Source organism: Heloderma suspectum, chromosome 2 (genome assembly GCF_057233095.1).
Source record: "Heloderma suspectum isolate Gila_16-S chromosome 2, 16-S_ref, whole genome shotgun sequence".
NCBI classification, from domain to species: domain Eukaryota; kingdom Metazoa; phylum Chordata; class Lepidosauria; order Squamata; family Helodermatidae; genus Heloderma; species Heloderma suspectum.
The window spans coordinates 160,815,455-160,834,938 of NC_139459.1; the positions used below are offsets into that span (position 1 = coordinate 160,815,455).

General features: G+C 43.0%; 1 protein-coding gene across 6 annotated transcripts in view; it reads right to left on the reverse strand.

Annotated features, from left to right (window-relative positions):
* Positions 1-19,484, reverse strand: part of POSTN (periostin) — a 55,996-nt gene that overhangs the window by 21,500 nt on the left and 15,012 nt on the right. For all 6 annotated transcript variants that reach the window (XM_084835465.1, XM_084835463.1, XM_084835466.1 and 3 more), the window contains exons 7-12: positions 16,768-16,909; positions 9,035-9,247; positions 8,670-8,804; positions 7,399-7,547; positions 6,015-6,151; positions 1,792-1,922 (exon numbers count right to left, since the gene is read on the reverse strand). In XM_084835465.1, the coding sequence (XP_084691591.1) occupies positions 1,792-1,922; positions 6,015-6,151; positions 7,399-7,547; positions 8,670-8,804; positions 9,035-9,247; positions 16,768-16,909 (907 nt within the window). The remainder of the gene's footprint in view (positions 1-1,791; positions 1,923-6,014; positions 6,152-7,398; positions 7,548-8,669; positions 8,805-9,034; positions 9,248-16,767; positions 16,910-19,484) is intronic.

The window sequence follows — 19,484 nt, forward strand, 5'->3', positions numbered from 1 at the left end:
AACAGTGGGGGAAAGCATCCCCACCACAGGCTTGCTGTACTTGTGGTACGTGGACTGTGGAGTTCAGGAGCGGACACTGCTCTGGATGTGCAGCATGCCTGACAGAAGGCATGAAAGGGACAGGACGGACGGATGGACGGACGATCTATCTATCTATCTATCTATCTATCTATCTATCTATCTATCTATCATCTATCTATCATCTATCTATCATCTATCTATCTATCTATCATCTATCTATCATCTATCTATCTATCTATCTATCATCTATCTATCTATCATCTATCTATCATCTATCTATCAATCATCTATCTATCAATCATCTATCTATCAATCATCTATCTATCAATCATCTATCTATCTATCTATCTATCATCTATCTATCTATCTATCATCTATCTATCTATCTATCATCTATCTATCTATCTATCTATCTATCTATCATCTATCTATCATCTAGGGTGGCATCCAATGGTGTCACTCCACTGATGGAAGTAGTTCCCACAATGTAACAGGGAGAGGGCAATTTCCCCTCGCAGCCCTTCCCTACTGCAGCCCCCTGCACACCCTCAAAATCTGCTCTGGCGGAGTGGAAACCCTTCTGGATTTTCAGGTACTGTGGAGGGCTGCGAGGGGAGGGGAGAGGAAGGAAGTTCCATCATGCACGACAACTTCTGCTAGTGTGATGTTGGATTTAACCACAGTGTATGTGTGTGCGTGTGTGTGTGTGTGCGTGCGCATGGCTCATTAAACTGCAAACACAAGCAAAGTGGGGCGGATTGTTCTCTCACCTCACTGCAATTGTATCCATTATCAGTAGTGCTGCCTCACACAGAGCAATGAGCAGTGCCAGGCTTGCTTTTGCAGACATGGCTGTACCCCAAACCCAGTTATGCTGTGTGTGTGTGTGGGGGGGAGACTGAAATGTCAGCAGTGTTCCTCCCCACAAGTCTAAAATGACTTTTGTCTCAGAGTTCTGCCTGATGTTTGGAATCCCACCCTCATTCCCAGGAGGCAAAATGCATCTCTAAAGGTAAAGGTGAAGCGCTGGTTTCTTGAGTTTGTTTCTGCATTGACCCTTAACAGTGCTCACAAAAAAAGGGGCAACAAAGATTCTTGTGACACCTTGAAGTCCAAGTAAAATGAATTGTGGCATAAACTTTTGTGAGTCACAGTCCACCTTGTCAAATACATGAAGTCATTATCTAAGTGAGCAGGAAAGGATATAAATCCATTAAATAAAAAATCAAGCAATGAAAGAGATATCTCTTTCACTCACTCACTCACCCACCCACCCACCCACCCACCCACTCACTCACTCACTCACTCACACACATCTCTTTATTTGGGGTACTCTTGGCCTCACTGTGCAAAAAAGAAGTCTTCTCTCTGAACTAAGGGTTAGTAGTGGTTGGTTTAAAGTATGGTTTGTTGAAACAAATCAATATTCAGCAGTGGTTTCTGATCCTCTTGTCTTGTTCCAAAGGACCATAATTTAAACTAACTGCAGTTTCTGGTTCAGATGTAATGACAAACTGCAGTTAAACAACGTCTGAACCAGGCCAGTTGTTTTTGCTGCAACAGATGGCCATTGCTACTCTCTAGAATTTGTTAAAATCAAAAGGTGTCTTCCCTTTTAGACACTAAGGTGGCCAAGAGAAATCACGATAACTCACTCACACAGTACTGAAGAAGAATATTGCAGAAAGGCCAAAGGTTTGGCCGGTGCTGATATTTATATGAAAAGCACTTAAACAATTGTTATCCTCCACCTTTTTAAGACTCACTTACTTTTCAAGGTCTCTTTCTCTTGTTCAGTCAAGCCTTTAAAAGCATCATTAGTTGGGACAAACAAAGTCCAGTCCCCAGGTTGGGACAGAACTTCTTCTAGGTCTGCAGCCTTCACTAGGCTGAGGAATGTGCTGAGAAGGAAAACAAAGCGCAATATAATAAATAACCTAGTTTTGCCATGAGGATATGAACATTTTATATAATATTAACATGAAATTGCACAGAGGCAGAAGTGTGTGCCCTGAAAAGCAGGTCGATATGATGAACTTATTAGTTTCATACCAGTTTAACTGTCATGAGAACTCCCAGAGAACCATAAGAGTTATAGTTTGGTGAGGGTGCTAAGAATTCTGTTAAGAATCTAGCCTATGTCACAGAACTGCAGATCTCTGAGAATGAACTCAACTCTCTGAGTGCCGGCCCTTATGCAGCCAAAATGGCATCATTCACACACAAGAGGGAGATATCAGCAGGCTTCGGGGACCCCCAAGGTTTGCAGAAGTAGAAAAAAAGCTAAGGAAAAATAAAAGTGGTGGGGATGACAACCCAAATCAGCACAGTGAGATCTGAGCATACTCAGTTGGCATGAAATGTTGACTGACAGTTGGGGTGCAGTGGGGAATGGAAAACAGGGGAAAGGGCGGATAGAATGGAGTGCCTGGAAACCTGAACCAAAACACTCCACACTGCAACTTTTTGTTGCAGATCTCACTTGTCCTTCTGTAATGTTTATCAGAAGTTAATCCTGTTCAGCAAAGTTCCCCTCCAATTTTAATTAGAAACTTCTTCATTGTGGCTTCTGCGACCACATGCTTCCTGTTCACTATGGTGTGACATTCATATTGGTGCTGCTTAATTAGCTAGTTTGTGTTATCTGGGGTGAGGTTTAATAACTTTTTTATTCTCCAACCTTTTTTAAATTGCCCCTTGATCTTCCTTCAGTTAATCAGGTCATGTTCCCCACAGAGGCTGGGGTGGGTGGGGAGACTCCAATTAATAGTTTCCTGTCATTTTTAAAAATTTCCTTTTTAATTGCAAAATAGTGCCTCTTCACAATAAAAAGGAAGAAAATGTGTAATTAAAGGCACAGTACCCACAGTGGTGGTGGCTTCCCACCACTGCTTTTAGTTTAAAGAAAGGGTGGAGCAAAAGCAATTTGCCATTCCAAACGTGGACAGGCAGACAACGCAACTTGCTCCCAGGTAAGCATGCTGAAGATTCAGTTAAATAATTTGATGAACATAGTTGGGGGAGGGGCCATTTCATAAAACTGTTTCTCCTCCATAAATGATCCAGAATTACTGGATCATTTGCATGAATTTTTGGTCAAATCACTCCTTCTCCCCAGCATAGTAGTATACCAACTTCAGCTCTCTGAAAAACTGTCACTTAACTCCAGCCGAAGACAAAGCCAGAGGTGGGGAATCTGTGGCCTTCCAGATGTTTTGGCCTACAACTTCCATCAGCTCGAGCCAGCATAGCCAATGGTGAGGAATGATGAGAAATGTATGCCAAAACTTCTGGAGGGTTACAAGTTGCCCACCCTGTTTAAGCCATGGATAACAATTGGATAAGGTTTATGTGAAAGGGCCAAGCTAGCTATTAAGGGCCAAACTACATATTTCACAGTGTTCTGCATAATTTTCTTACAATTCTTTTTTTAAACAACAAAAGTAAGCAAACAAAAAGCAGCTTCAGAAGGCTGCACCCTTGAGTGGAGGAGCAGCAAGTAGAAAAGGGGTTTCTGCTTAACCATTTTCCTTTGCCTTCAAACATATTTCCCTTGAGTGGAAAAGTCACTTGTGGGAAGGGGCAGTTTTGAGTGGAAGAACAGCTGGTCTTTCATTCCTTCTCACTCAAAAGTTGTCCACTCAAGATGACAGCTTCCCACCACTGCTTTTAGTTTACAGAAAGGGTCGGGCAGTTACACAGAATGCTACAATGTATACGTTGGTCCTTAGAAACATGCGTGGAGACCCCATTTCATTTTATCATAGAAAACAGCAGGCCTTATTTTAAGTGTACAAGTGCATGTACACTTTTGCATGTAGCTTTTTCCTGTGTGATGGAAGTCTCACCTCCTTTTCAAACTCTGCCCTCTGTTCTCATCTGAGTTAAGTATAGTCGAGTATTTTCATAATAAATCAGCAACTTTGCCTGTTTCCCCTTGATGGCCCAGCCCTCAAGGCTGACATCTTGTGTCCAGATGTGTGACAAAAATGATTCACATCAAAATAATTCCCTTCCCTTTTTGGTTCCCTATAAGTAGGGCAGGGAGTCTTGCTTAGCTTGACAGAATTCTCTCTGGAAGGGGAAGTTCACTGTCATGCAGGTATTTTGGTTCATCTGTGATAGCAAATCCGAGAGGACTATGGAAACAAGGAAGAACCCTTTGTTTCCTAAAGAGCAAGGTGAGGCAGGTGGCTTTAAAGATGGGTTAGGATTTTGAATTTATCTTGTCTGTAATCTTAGACTCTGTGCATACCAGCTAGGTGCATATGAATTTTGTTATGTTTGCCTTTTGAATCCTTTTGTTTTATTTTCCCATACTTTAAACGTATTCCTTATTGAACCTAATTTTACTTTTTTATACTAAAGACCGTGTCTTTATTCTACTCACTGTGCTACCTAGTCCCTTCTAGGCGTATGCTACCTAATGTTTTGGAATTCTCCATTGCACAGGGGATATTTTTATGTGTCTAAGAATACCCACAAATATCTGGGGGTTGTATTTTATAAAAGAGGCCCTGAACATGAATTATCTTTTAGTGTTTGAAGTGCTTTGCACCCTAAAGAGAGGTGCAACTTTCACCCTAAAGAGAGGGTGAAAAGATCACTAAATACCACTAGGGACCTCAGAATCTCCAAGATGTCTTCACAATATGGTTCCATGAGGTGCAGAATGGAGAGAAAAAGAAGGAAAACTGAGGGATAAAACAAATGTTCTTCATGCACTGTGAGGTGAATATATCACACTGTAATTTTAGTCCTCCTAATTGTCCTGATAAGGGGTTTGGTGCCTTTCCTTCCACAGTTTCACTAATCTTGCCACTGTTCACCTTGTCACTGTGGAGAACAGGACAGATGTCTATCACTGCTGTACCCTGACTCATTTGCACTTCCTTGTGTACACTCCATTACGCATTTCACTTATTGACATTACATGTACATATGTTCTTCCTCCAAGGAGCTCAGGGGTGACAGGCATGGTTCTTCCCTACCACACTTCATCCTCACAACAACCCTGTGAGGTAGGTTACTGAGACATGGTGACTGGCCCAAGGTCACCCAGTGGCTGAGTGTGGATTTGAACCCAGGTTTTCCCAGTCCTAGTCTGACACTCTAACCATTACATCATGCTGGTTCTGCCCCACTATGCTATCTAAACTATTGAAAAGAAATGTAGTGCCAGAGGGGAGTGGTACTGAGCTCTGCAGGGAGTCATGTGAAATATTATTTCATACAAAATCTGAATTTCTTGGATTAAAGTCGATTGCACCCCAAGTTAAGTCAACAGCTTGGGGAAAAGCTTCAGTGTTTCCAAGCTTAATTGGGTTGTTCAGAGCCAAGATAGATCATCCAACATTTCTGGCTCGTAAATGTGGAAATGGAGAAGTGATGCATTCCTCCTAGCCTGGCTTCTCTGGACAACATTATATTTCTGTGTAAATTTGCAGTCTTGGCTCTAGCTTTGATTAGTGCAGACATGCCATTTCCTGGTCATCACTGACATTTATGTGCATGCTTAAAATCTATCTGGGCTGTAAGCATGCCAAAATAAATTTTAGAGATAATGTATATTTAGGGTTTCAACTGCAGGCACTGAGAGAGTGTCTGTATCTTTAAAAGTTACACAGACAGGGACATTCCCACAGATGTGGCTTCTCTCATCAGTACAGAGTTACAATGGGAATTCTTACTGCTAGGCCACTGTGGCTTTGTGTTTTCCTTTTAAAGTGATTGTTTCAGTTTTTGATCCCCCAAATCTGACATATTTCATATACATATGCCATAACACTGGTGAATTGAGCCATCCAATCAAGAAACAGTGGGTATTTCATTGTGTTTTTATATGAATTTTCACGACACAATGTAAAAAAATGAATCTCAGAAATGTCAAATTTCAGAATGATTCTTAACATCTCCCAATCTCACTGTATAGAGCCCAGATCTCATATTTCTGTATAGTTTTAGTTTTGATATGGTTAAAAACCTTGGCATACCTGAATCGTTTATCGGATCTCAATGCTTCATGTAGAGTTTTGTCTGCTGGTTTGATTATTTCCCTGAAAACGTGAATAAATCCATTCCTTCCCTCCTTGCTTCCTCGGATCATGCATGAATTCTCAACACACGCAGCCTACCAATAAAAAAGTAAATACAAATAACATAACAGTGGAAAAACATCAACACACATCTTGGATGATTAGACCTTCCCAAACTTTGTGTTGTGTAAAATGTAATTCATCCAGTTTCCTTGCAAGCAATTTATTTATACTCTTTACAGGAACAAATATGTCTAAATATGATATTTTCTCAGTTGGCTGTACAAAATGTGCCTTGAATATTACATCCCACCAATGTGAATGGGACAGCTTTTTCCTGGATTTGTGGGGAATCCCTCATTGCCTTTGCTTACCTGGGGCCAAGGGGCTTGCTTTGGGCCACAAAGACTTGCAGCTGCTGTGGCATTTTTCAAGGGAGGGATTCTGAAGCAAGGAACCTTTTCCTAAACTGTTAAGGGGCCACATGGAAGTCATCAAAATCTATCTATTTATTTTGACTGATAGCCATAATAAAATTATAGCCAGTAATGCCACAGAGGGAAATAATACAGCAATTTGTCATGCATGAAATATAAGTTTGCGCTCAGAGGATTCACAAACTAAGTTTGACGCACATGAAGAATCCTAAGGGAGGGGGAAATAGGACAGAATTTAAAATGAATTTAAATTGAGTTAAACACCCCAGTATCTAAATCATTTCACATATTTTGAACTCGGCTTTTTAATTGTTGTTATGGCTTAGTATGTTTTACTAAGTTTGTATTTATATTTTTGGTTTTTATTTTCCAAACCTTTCAGAACCTGCCTTGGTTGGCTTCCAGAAGGTGGCATAGAAACACAATCAGCCTATCAGTCAGTCAATCAAATCCCAACTCCATTGAATGTGGCAACATAATTGACTCCTGTTCCCCAAACAGGAGAGTCGATCATACATATTGGAAAATACACTCTGAATATATTCCAAACCCAGCACTTACCAGGATCTCAATTAGCACACACATATTTAATTGTAACTTCGCTGGCGACAGTTGTAGCAAGAACTGAACTTTGGTGCCCTGATCATTATTTTACAGTGCAATCCTATGCATGTTTATTCAGAAGTAAGCTCCACTGTGTTCAGCTGTGGAGCTTACTCCCACCTAAATGTGTGTAGGAATAGGATTGCAGCTTTAATGTTTTTAATAAACCATGGTGAAGCAACCTTAATTGTGTAGATTTTCAACATTAACTTGGGGAATGTTCTATCGCCATTTTAAACAGTTTGGGCATGTTGTAGTCTTTTGCTAACACAAATATTTTCCAAAAATTTAATTTCACTTACTGTACGATACACAAATACTCTGAGCTTCTTTCCTCCCAACGTCTCCAAGAACTGTCCGTTGTAAAGGTCATTCAGGCCAACTTTCACATTCAAAATGTGATTCTGCAGAATCAGTTTGAGGAGCCGCTGGTCTGTTCTTAAGGTGTCATCTTACCATTTGGACAGAACATAATGCCAGTATTAGATTTTCTTTAATGTTATTTGATGTCTATAATATATCATGATAATGTCAAAAACAATGAAAATGTTGTTAACTCTACTCATAATTTTGGCCTCAGTTATTTGCCCAAAATTTTCTCCATTTTAGCATGCCATTGCTTGACATTAGTTACATGACATATGGTCTCCCAACAACTTCCAACCCACAAATTGCCTTTAGAATGGCTAAATGAACACACTGATGATAGGAAAGGCTCTAGTGGAGTGTGGAAGGAGGCCTGCTCCTTGTCCTGCCCCATGACCCTTTAACCAATATATGTCTCTGACGGGCCTCTTTTAATGATGGTAGTAGCAGGCCAGTGGTGGGTGAGAGAGATTCTTCTCCTCAGCCAAGCCAGCCTCACCACCCTACATCTGACTGCCTATCTGGAGCACGTCCAGGCATGTGCTGTGGATGCGGCTCAGTCACAGGCTCGTCTGGGGGTAGAGGGAGATTCCCTCTCTTTCTTACTCCCATTAAAGCAAGCTCTCACCAGTCACTTCCACTTTTGTATGGCTTGCTTGGAGTTTGAGTGAAACAAGTGTGCTTGTCACCTTTTACAAAGCCCCTGTTGCTGTCCTCAAAGCCTATGGTGGTGGTATCTCAGTCCGGTGGCTGTGTGTGAGATAGAGAAAGAGAGGGCCTCTCCTCCGCCCACTCATCCGATGTTAGCCTAAGTTAGCCACTTCTGTGCTGCCACCAGAGGCTGCAAAGACTGACTCCCTGGACATGCCACATCCCATGCAGACATTAGAGGAGGTCCCAGTATTCCTTAATCACACTGGACATTATGTAGGACTGAGACTGGCTTTTATGCAATAATAGAATTTTGCCTACTCACAGACCTATCTCTGTCTGTCTGTCTGTCTGTCTGTCTACCTACCTACCTACCTACCTATCTATCTATCTCAACATGCATTTGAGCATCTTAAGTCTATTCAGGGGATTTCAGTATAGGTATTCCATTATTTTAAATACTTTCAAAATCCCCATGTAGGACTCCTTCACAAAACTGTACAAAAGGATGAAATATCTCTTATTTTAATGCCACAAACTCTGTTGGTCTGCCTACCAGAAAAAGCCCCATTCAGTGGAGCTAGCAGGGTGTATTCTTCCGCTGGCTTGAGAGAAGCAGCCAAACCGAGCTGAGACACCAAGTCTGTGAAAGTAGTTTGCTGGGGACCAGCAAGCTCCATAACTTGCTTAGCTGAAATTGAGAAAGGAATACATGGACAAATGTTAATTTTTGCTCCAGAATTCTCACCTCGCGGACAAATATTTTCCACAGCAAAATTCATAGGAGTTATATTTATCAATAAAGGCTATAAATGGGTTCTTTCTATAATAGAAACAAAGGTCAAATTCGCTGCTGGTCTAATCCAATGGCCAGTCAACGTTAAAGTTAATGAGAGGAGAAGTCACACATGTGTCACTCACCAGAGTCAGGTATAAGCACTTGGTCTACAAGGTGAATGACGCCATTACTTGTCACAATGTCTTTTCGGTTTACCATTTTGACTCCATTGATTGTCAAGCTTTCGCCATCACAGCCGACTTCAATTGTATTGCCTTCCAAGGTCTCAAAGGTGGCCCCACCCATGATAGCTTCAGCACACTGAAGAGTATTCAGAATGTGGAACTTTATCAAAGCTGAACAGAGGAAAGAACAAGAAGAAAGAACAAGAACAAAAAGTGCTCAGATGCAATTTGAGAAAATACTTGAGAAAATATGTAATCATGTGCAGCTAATCTAATGAGGTAGATTTTTTGTTTTTGTTTTGCCAGCCAGAGAAAACTGTACAATAAATATACTTAAAGCTATAACAGTGCGATCCTATCCATCTTCGCTCATAAATGAGTCCCACCGTGTTCAGTGCAGCTTAACTCCCCAGTCAATGTGTTTATGATTGCATCTTTAGCAGTGGATGCATTTGCACATGGGAATGCCATATACAACATTCTTAAGTATTTAGAAAAAAATAATTTTCAAGTGTCTTTAGTAGCACCCATGTTTAAACTTTTATTCATAAGTAAATAAGGGAGCAATCCTATGGTCGCTAGTCAGTGGCTAGATGGCCATAGGATATGTCGGTTTCCGGGAACCAATCTCCCCCTCCCTCGCGCTGCCTTGCAGGCAGCTCAGAATGGCCCCATGCTCTGTGCTTGGAAGAGGAGCGCAGAGTGGTGAAAATGGGGCGTTCCTGGGCGGGGAAGGCGGAAATGCCAGTACGACACACAACAGCCGCTTCCCCTGCTCTGCCTTCCCGCAGCTAGACAGCTGAAATCGGCTGTCTAGCTGCAAATGCAGGGTGGCTGAAGAGCGGAGGGGACAATCCCCTCTGCGCTTCTCCTGCCCTGCATTGGATAGGCGGTTGCCTCTGAGTTTGGAGGCAGCTGCGTATCCCGATAGGATTGCTCCCTAAATATATCACATGAAACTTTGTTGTAACTCAAGTGTGGCCTGTACTTGAACAAGACATTAGCAAGTTTTCAATGTCTCTGGATAATGGACTTTGCTCTTCAGATATATAACAAGATTTACGTTATGTATTTATTGTAAAATTTATCATATATCTTTCAACCCATTCATGGCGAACTCAGTCATTGCCATAATGATAGTAAAACGATTTAAATAATAATAGGCAGCAAACATATTTAAATTGCATCATCACATACATTATTGCAGTAAATTGTTTCAGCAGCTCTGCATGGTATGCCAGCATTATCTCGATAGTGTGGATGGGGCAGTGGCGGGGAGGGTGGCAGGTAGAATGAGAAAATAATGGTTTGCCAAAGGCAAATATTGAGTTTGTAGCAGAAGTATTTGAATGAGGGACTTGCTGGTTCATAGCACAGTCTGTTAGGGGTTATGTACACAGGGCCTTTACTCTGATTTTACTGCGCCCTGAAGACAATCCTGGTAGACAATGCATGCCCGTCTCAGTAGCCAGCCTGGGTTTTCTTGCTGTAAAATCCAGATTTTGTGAAACTGGTTTTCTGACAAGATTTTCCTGTCGCGATGGTTTCAGCACATTTTGTAGTCACATGTGAGCTGAACTGTCCTTGCTGCACATGTCTACCCAGAAATAACTACAAATTGCACTTTGTCGAGTACAGGAGCAGAGGGGTCAGGATTATTCCTCTTCCTGCTACTTATAATATTCATTGAGCATAGGAGTGGGGAGAGGGAGTGGTGGAGAGCAAGCCTCAAGCCCGCGCTTTTAAAACTATGCATCCCTACTTGGAAGTACCTCGCCCACTTTTACAGTTCACTGCCTGGCGGGGGGAGGGAGACAGGGAGAGTGGCGGAGAGCAAACATCAAACTGCAGGGTTATGGAAGTAGAATAATAGAATAGTAGGGTTGGAAGGGGCCTACAAGGCCATCGAGTCCAACCCCCTGCTCAATGCAGGTATCCAAGTCAGAGCATCCCTGACAGATGGCTGTCCAGCCTCGTCTTGAAGGCCTCCAGTGTGGGAGAGCCCACCACCTCCCTGGGTAATTGGTTCCATTGTCGTATTGCTCTAACAGTCAGGAAGTTTTTCCTGATGTTCAGCCAGAATCTGGCTTCCTGTAACTTGAGCCCATTATTCCGTGTCCTGCACTCTGGGATGATCAAGAAGAGATCCTGGCCTTCCTCTCTGTGACAACCTTTCAAGGACTTGAAGAGCACTATCATATCTCCCCTCTTCTCTTCTCAAGGCTAAACATGCCCAGTTCTTTCAGTCTCTCTTCATAGGGCTTTGTTTCCAGTCCCCTGATCATCTTTGTTGCCCTCCTCTGAACCCTCTCCAGTTTGTCTGCATCCTTCTTCAAGTGTGGTGCCCAGAATTGGACACAGTACTCCAGATGAGGCCTAACCAGTGCTGAGTAGAAGGGAACTAGTACTTCCCGGGATTTGGAAGCTATGCTTCTATGAATGCAGCCCAAAAGAGCATTGGCCTTTTTTGCAGCCACATCACATTGTTGGCTCATATTCAGCTTGTGATCGACAACAATTCCCAGATCCTTCTCGCTTGTCATGTTGTTGAGCCACGTATCCCCCACCTTGTAACTGTGCATCTGGTCTCTTTTTCCTAGGTGCAGAACTTGGCATTTATCCCTATTAAATGTCATTCTGTTGTTTTCTGCCCAGCGCTCCAGTCTATCCAGATCCCTTTGAATTTTGTTTCTGTCTTTCAAAGTATTAGCTATCCCACCCAATTTTGTGTCATCTGCAAATTTGATCAGCATTCCCTGCACCTCCTCCTCCAAGTCATTTACGTAGCCTATCACGGTAAAGGTAGCCACGCAAAAGGCGTAGCGGCCTCCGTTTGCGTTGCTGCCTTTATCGTGATAGGCTACGTAAGTATTTACGTAGCGTAGCGGCTGCCATTTGCGTCCCTGCTGTTTGCCGTGATAGGCTACATAAATACTTATGTAGCCTATCACGGCAGCCTGGAAGGACGCAACTGGCGGCTGCTACGACGGCCGCCATTTGCGGCCACAGCAGCCCAGCCGTGGCCGGAACTCCGGCTGCAGCTGGCCCTGGCCGGTGTCTCCGCAGACCTGCCGCGGAGTGGAGCCGGCCAGGGAGGATTCTGGGGGGAGGGACGGAGCGCCTCCCTCCCACTGCGGATGCCCCAGCATGGAACCAGGTAGGTGTTTTGTACATTCCTACATGGAAGTGGATTTTTCTTAATGTACAAGCTGCTTTACTGGGTACGTTTGCCCTGGGAGGAGCTAACCTGGGGGGAGTCTACCTGGAAACAGAATGAGAAGCTCTTCTGGCATTATCTCGATGTTTATGAAATTGCTTTTGGTCTGTCCCAGGCATATGAAGCAAAGAATGCAGTATAAACACTACCTTAACACCCTCAAACTACACTTTAATCTGCCTTACTTTGTGGTTGGATGGGCAGAGTCCCGCTAGTAGAAGTGAAGGTCATCAACCCCATAGATGCTGCTCAGCCAGTGAGAGAGGCCTGCTGCCGCCCCTCTCCATGCTGCACTGCTCAGGGAAGTTTAATGGAAGAGATGAGTAATGTCAGATAGTTCACCCTACAGCTCTCCCCCTTATATCCATCAATACTGAAGCCTGGGGACAGACCAATGGGCAGGCAGACACGAGGCACCTGCGCGAAGAAAGGGCTGGAATTGTCTCCCTGTGATAGCGCTCTGGGCGAAGGCAGTGGCGGCTACTGCTGCTGCTGCCTCCACTTCCCGGAGTGGAACTAAGCCTCCTCCTCCACCCCACAAACACATAAGAAAGTCACACAGGGGGCTATTTTGAAGGGGAGACATGAGTGAATCAGTGGATGCTACCTGTGAATGGAAAGGAAACAGCAAACTGCTGCATTACTCTGAAGGGGCAACTCAGTGAGATTTCGTGATTGGGGAGGTTTGTTCCCAGCCCTATCCATTCTCTCTTGCTCTCTGGCCGCCCTCTTTCCTTCCCTTCTGGGTATTCCTTAGTTGTAGGTGCAAAGTTGTAGGTGTGTCGCAGTAATGCAACCGCAGCGTCCTGCTACTGGCTGCCCTTTCTCTTCAGCTCTGTGTATTCTTTATTGTGCACCACATATAAATGGGCTACCCCAATATTGGGAATGAAACAGCGCTTCTGCTATAATGAATGGGAAAATGAGGCTATTTATTGTGAAAGCAGCCCTACTGCAAATAGGGAAAAGAGGGAATGTGGGGGGAGAGGTAGCCGCACATCACTTGCAGGTCACAGCCAGGTCAAAGAGGCATGCCCAGGATTTAATGTAGGGGGACGGAGCACACTGCTGCGGAACCGCTCCAGAGCCGCATTTAAGAAAAACAACAGAATGAAAGGACTTTCTAAAAATGCGCATTTTCAGGACGGACGCTGCGGGATAGCAGCGGATTGACGACAGCGTTATCTGTTGCAAATTACCCCAATGCACTCTACTACTGCATTAAATTGGCCATGTAGATTGGCCCCTGCTTTCATTCAAATCCGTCTTTAAAGGGAATCACCTCAAAAGCAATCTCCATGTAGATTTGGCCTTAGTCATGACACTATACATCAGTAAACCAAGTTCATTCCTAATTGGCAAGAAGCCCTTGATAATCATACAGTAGATTTTTCAAGAAGTAACACAGTTGTTCCAGCAAGCTTTTACAAACCCAAAACATAAGAAAAATGTCAGCAATGACACTCAAAAGCAGGAGCCACAGCAGAAAACAATACATCACTATCTTAACGGCTCACCCAAAGGCCCTGTGTGACGTACAAGGCTTTGGCCGATGTCTAAAACAGGGAGATGGTCTAATGAGATTCTTTGAGCAGGGAAATCTATAGCAGGGATTTGTATTTTTTTTAGTTTGTTGTCTTTCAGCAAGTAACAGAAACCAGTCTATGTAAAATGCTGCCAACATCACAACATTGAAATTAGCTCTGAATGTATAAAATATTGGCTGTGAACTCATGAGCCCTTAATCAATTGATCTGATACCTGTATTTAATATGTGGATCCCCTGAAGATTAAATCCATGTCCTGGACCTTGTTTAAGCTTTAAGAACAGAGATGGCGACATTCTGATGCCTGAGGCCGGAAATCCAACCCCCTCCCCATTCATGCACACAGACTAGTCAAACTTTAATAAGCTTAATAAGTGACCAGTTTCTGCCCTTCAGTGCTACAGCAAAAAAAATCTGCTGCCTGAGACAAGATGCCTCATAGTCAAGTCAGCCCTGTAAAAAGAGGTGACCATATTTCTATTTTTGCTCGCTGCCCCTTCTCCCAAAGATATAAAAAGTACAGGGCTAGCCCAGTGGTCAGAGACATCAACATAGTTCAATATGGAGTTCCCTGTCTATTCTGTTTAAAATATGTAAGTACTGTGATAAAATGAAAGAGAAAGCTTTACACTTTTCTTCTTTATGCAGCATTTATCTGGTGCCAAGTGGGAATAATTGACTAAAAGACCAGTTGGGAATTCTCTTCCTGTATGGTTATTCTCTGTTGGCATACTGTAAAGCAGGTGTCACTGCAGGAATGGCAAGATTGGAGGCATTTTAAGTATTTTCCTTCCAATCTTCAGCTAGCATGTGGTCTCGCTGAGATCAAAACCAACAGGAATGAGTTACAATTGCAGCTAGACCAAAGTAGGCCTACTGTGATGCTTAGTAAAATCATCCAGGCCTTTCTCTAACTTTAGTGTTGGAACTTGTTTCTTTCTTTCTTATCTGTTTGATTTGGAAATTTCAATTTCAAGTCCTTTTAGAGAACTCAGGGGCAGGGGAAGAATTGTTCCCCCCAAGAGTTCTAAATTGACATATGCACAATCTCATTTTCCATTCCAAGTTCTGGAAGAAGTTTGAGAGAAATAATGTTAACTAAGCAATTTTTTAGTCTGAATTTTATTCTGAATTATGGGTTTTGATTGGTTTGCTTATGGTTGTTTACACAGTAACTCTGGCAAGCAGGCCTACACAATCACACTGTAAATTTTTCAAGTAGCAGCTTGAAAAGGACAGCTTTTCAGTCCTTTTCAAGGACTGCAGGCTGCTCCTGCATTGCCCTGTTTCTGGCCTTGGTGCATCCCACCAGCTGTCGACCTGCTGAGTCACTGCTACTTTGCTTTCTTTTTCCTTCCTCCTTTTAGCTTCTCATCCATGGGATCCTGAGGATAAAGTTCTGCTCTTAACACTTTCCTCTTTTCTTTTTATTTCCTAACTCAAGGAAGTTTGAATTCAAAATCTGGCACATGTGTGTAAGGAGACATGATTCCCTCCCATTTTCTTTCTTTCCTTCCTTCCTTCCTTCCTTCCTTCCGTTCTCCTTATCTATATCATGTTTTATGACTGTACTTTTGTGTCACTCCCATTCATTTCAATAGAGCTTGTGCACAAGAACATCCTTTTACCCTCTGTGTAAAAAAATAATCAAATGATTTACACATACATCCTTAGAGACTGGTGGTGGGGAAGGCTGAGAGTGTATGTTCAAGGGTTGCAGACTTACAGCACAATCTTACATTTTATGTCTACTCAGAAGTAAGTCAAAGGTTTCCTGGGGGCTGCGAGAAAACACTCCTGCAGAAGTTACCTTAGGAAAACAAGACTCCCCTCCGCCCTTGCACACATGCCAGGGAGAGAGGGACGGAGGCGCTCCCTCAGTTCAAAGCACGTGGCTGCTGTGTAAAGACACCCTTCCCAATCCCATAAAGAAACTGAAAGCAGGAAGCTCCGGAAAGGTTGTGGGTTTTTGAGGTTTTTTTGCTTAATGTAGAAACAGCCATGGTTTCTTTCTAGTGATGACTGCCAGACATTCTGTTGTTAGAGCTTAGTATGACTCCCTTGATACCCCTCCTTTCTTTTCTCTTTTTGTAATATGAAGCAAGAGAAATTCTCACTCCTACATGTTCTATGTATCAACTGCCCTTGACAGGACAGATGTTCACTGTGACTCGTTTACAACACTGATTATATTGGGACTTCCTTTTTCTTTTTATAGAAAGTAAATGTTTATGGGTACAAATGCATGCCATTTGATTAGCACTGCACACATTTAAATGAGGAAAGTTTAATTTACTAGAGCTTGGTTGGTGAAGGCTTCTGATCCTCAGTGGGCATACTCTTTACATCGAAATGTGCTGCACGTTTTAGCTTTAAACAGTACATAAGGTACATTCACGAGCTGGGACCTTGTGATCAACATTAACTTCTCATTGCTGGGGGTTGGGGGATGTTACCAGAAAACAAAGGGGTGGGGTGGAGAATGGGGAGACAGCGATAGTGAATGGAGTTTAGGTGGGAGGAATTCCTTACCTGCGGGGGCTCCTGTCCTGCTCAAAGTTTAGAAGGGAGACAACTCAAAGGACTTGGATGTGCTGCTGTAAAGGGGAGAGCAACATCTTAACCTCCCCTACAGACACAGCAAACAGAGCTGCTACTTACGATGATCGCTTATCTCACAGGAAGGGGGGAGGGGGCGTTCTCATGTAGCAGCACCTTCCATGAAAGAATTATAGCATGGAATCGATCCTCGGACACTCTATTGAAAATTGTTAGATACAGTTCTCGATCACAGAGTAGAATTCAAAGTGATGGTGCTTGCACAATTTAATTAGGGGCTTTTGTTATTCCTATTTATGGTCTGATATAAACAACTATCCATGATAAAACATTTTCTTTTTTCTCCTACATAAAATTTACTGAAATACCTTCAGAAGCCACCTTGTCACCCATGATCCTTTCCAAGACTCCACGTGGAAGTTTCTCAAATGCTTCATTGGTAGGAGCAAAGAGTGTATAATGGCCAGGCTTCCCAAGAATATCCATCACATCTGATGTAAAGGCAGCAGCCTAGGAAACAAATGTGAGCCCTTATTAAGAGCATCTGACAGGACAGTGACTAATGGCAGGTACAGGAAAGCAATTTTGTTAATATTAGGAGCTAAGTATGGTAGCGTCATTCCCACAGCCTCTTAAGTCTATTTCCCTTAGTATTATATTTTGATTGATTATTAAGGAATTAGAAGTAATGAACTGTACTCTGCCGGAGCCATTTCTAGTATTTTTCTCAGTCACCAGACTGGGCAACCCATTCTGAAACACATTTACCACTATTTCTTCTTCCAAAGTGGTTTCTTAGGATAATACCTAAAACATTACAGAGTTGTGTGTGTGCGCGTATGTGTATACACATACACACACACATATACACACACACCTGCAAGCTGCAATCCTATGCATAACTACTCAGACGTAAGTCCCTTGGAAGTCAGTGGGGCTTACTTTTGAGTAGACATGCATAGGATTGCACTGTAAGTACATCTACAAGTAGAGTCATGTATGTTTGCATTGTTAGGAAGCTCCCTCCCCCATGATGTGCATATGTGGCTACTCATAGTACAATAGAAATAGATGTTTCTATTTGTACTAGTTATTCAGAGTTTTCAAATCCATGACTTTCTGATTTTGCCATCAATAAAAAGACTAGAATGCAATATTTCTTCACTGATTTAAATTCAATTTCAAGGGGATATCTCTAAAGTAAGTGAATGGAGAAAGGAAGGGTCAACTTTCTGGTTCTATTCAGGAAGACAAAATGCTTATAGTCATAGAGTTGGAAGGGGCCTTTTAGTCCATCAAGTCCAACCCTCTGCTCAGTGCAGGAATCTAGTTTAAACAAAGCATCCCTTACAGATGGTTGTCCAGTGTCTCTGCCTGAATACCTCCAGCAATGGAGAACCCACCACTTTGCTAGGCAGCTGGTCCCATTGTCTGACTGCTCTGATACTGATATGTAAAGGATTTTAAAACATGAATCTAGTAGCAGTTCAGCAGGTACCTTGGGGGGGCGGTGGGGGGTTCACAGATGGAAGGTTGTACATCAGTGTTGGCAAGTAGTGTTATGACTCATTGTTTGAAATAAAGTGGATGTCCCCTTTCATCAAGTCTTCAAGGGAGGCGGGGCTGCATAGATAAGAAGTTTGCCCATTTTGTCTCGGGGGGGGGGGACAGGGGGAAGAGAGAGCTTCCCTACATTGCCAAGGCAACTGGGTAATGCCCCTACATTCCAATGTTGCCTAGGTAATACAGTGAAGGACATCCCTATATTCTGGCACTGTGGAAAGATTCACCCAGTTGTCTAGGCGCTGTGCTGTGCCCACCAGGAAGTGTCCGCCACAGAAGAAGAGAACAAAGGTAATGTTTTGGTGAGAGTTTAGGGGAGCATTTCATGCCCCAGACACAACTCCCAAAATTTGTTCAGGACTAATTTAAACACACCTTAGTTGATGGTTGATCCTTTACCCAGAGATTTCATACTTTGTAATTACTATTAGCTAGTTCAACTTCTCAGCAGCAAGAATAGAATCCAGCCCACTCTCCGCCAACCCTACTATTCTATGATTCTAAGTGGCTCGCCAGAGATTTGTGATAATTCCATAATGAACTCTGGCATCAATTGCTTCTGACTGACAGAGATCCTGATTGGGTTCTTATTGGCTAGCAGTTGCTTCTCCCTGTGAGTTTAACCTTTCTAATCCAAGTTTTTTTAAAAAAATAACCCCCTGAAAAAAAGAAACCTACTCACCACTGCTTGAAAAACCACCGTATCTCCAAAGGGCTACTAGACAGAAATATACCTCACTAAATGCACTGAAAAGCCACTACATTTAGTGGAGGAAACAGCAATTTGGCAAAAATGACATTGACACAGGGTGCAGTGAGATGCAGAGGGTGGGGGCTGAAATGAACTTTCAGGCCTCAGGCCTTTGTGAGTCTTAAAATGGCCCTGCAACCCAACAAGACGGACTTTCTACGTAGCACAATGCAGCATAGCAAGTGCCTACTACTTTAGTCTCATTCACTCAGCAGCTCTACGAGATCTCAATGTGGTCATCGCTTTCAGGTCTTCAGTAAATGTTAGGTTTGAAAGGAAGTGAATATAAGCAGCTATTCCTTGAGGAAGGCTTCTGGTCCTGGGCACTATGAAACTTGCAGCTTGCTACCTTTTTTTAACATGAAAGAGATGTGCTGACAAGTGGCGTGTGATGGGTCGTCTTCTGCATCAGTTCCACAAAGGCCTTTTTTTCATGGCCCCACAGAATGATTGTTAAACAATCTCCACCCACATTCCAAAATACACTTTTGTTCTGTTCTGTTCAACTGACAGGACCAGCCCTGCCATTAGCAGATTGAGGTTGTGGCCTCAGGTGGCAGATGCTGGGAGGCAGCAGCAAGGTGTCGTTGGAGAGTTGCATGCCACGCAGCCTCCGTGTACCCCCTCAGCTAGCCTTCTGCCTTCAGATACAGTGGAGAATGCTGTCCATCAAGGGTGCTGAAGAAAGATCGACCTACTCTTGCACATGGAATAGGAGAGAGGCATCATTTTGTTCTATGCCTCAGGCAGCAAAATGTCTTAAATGTCAAA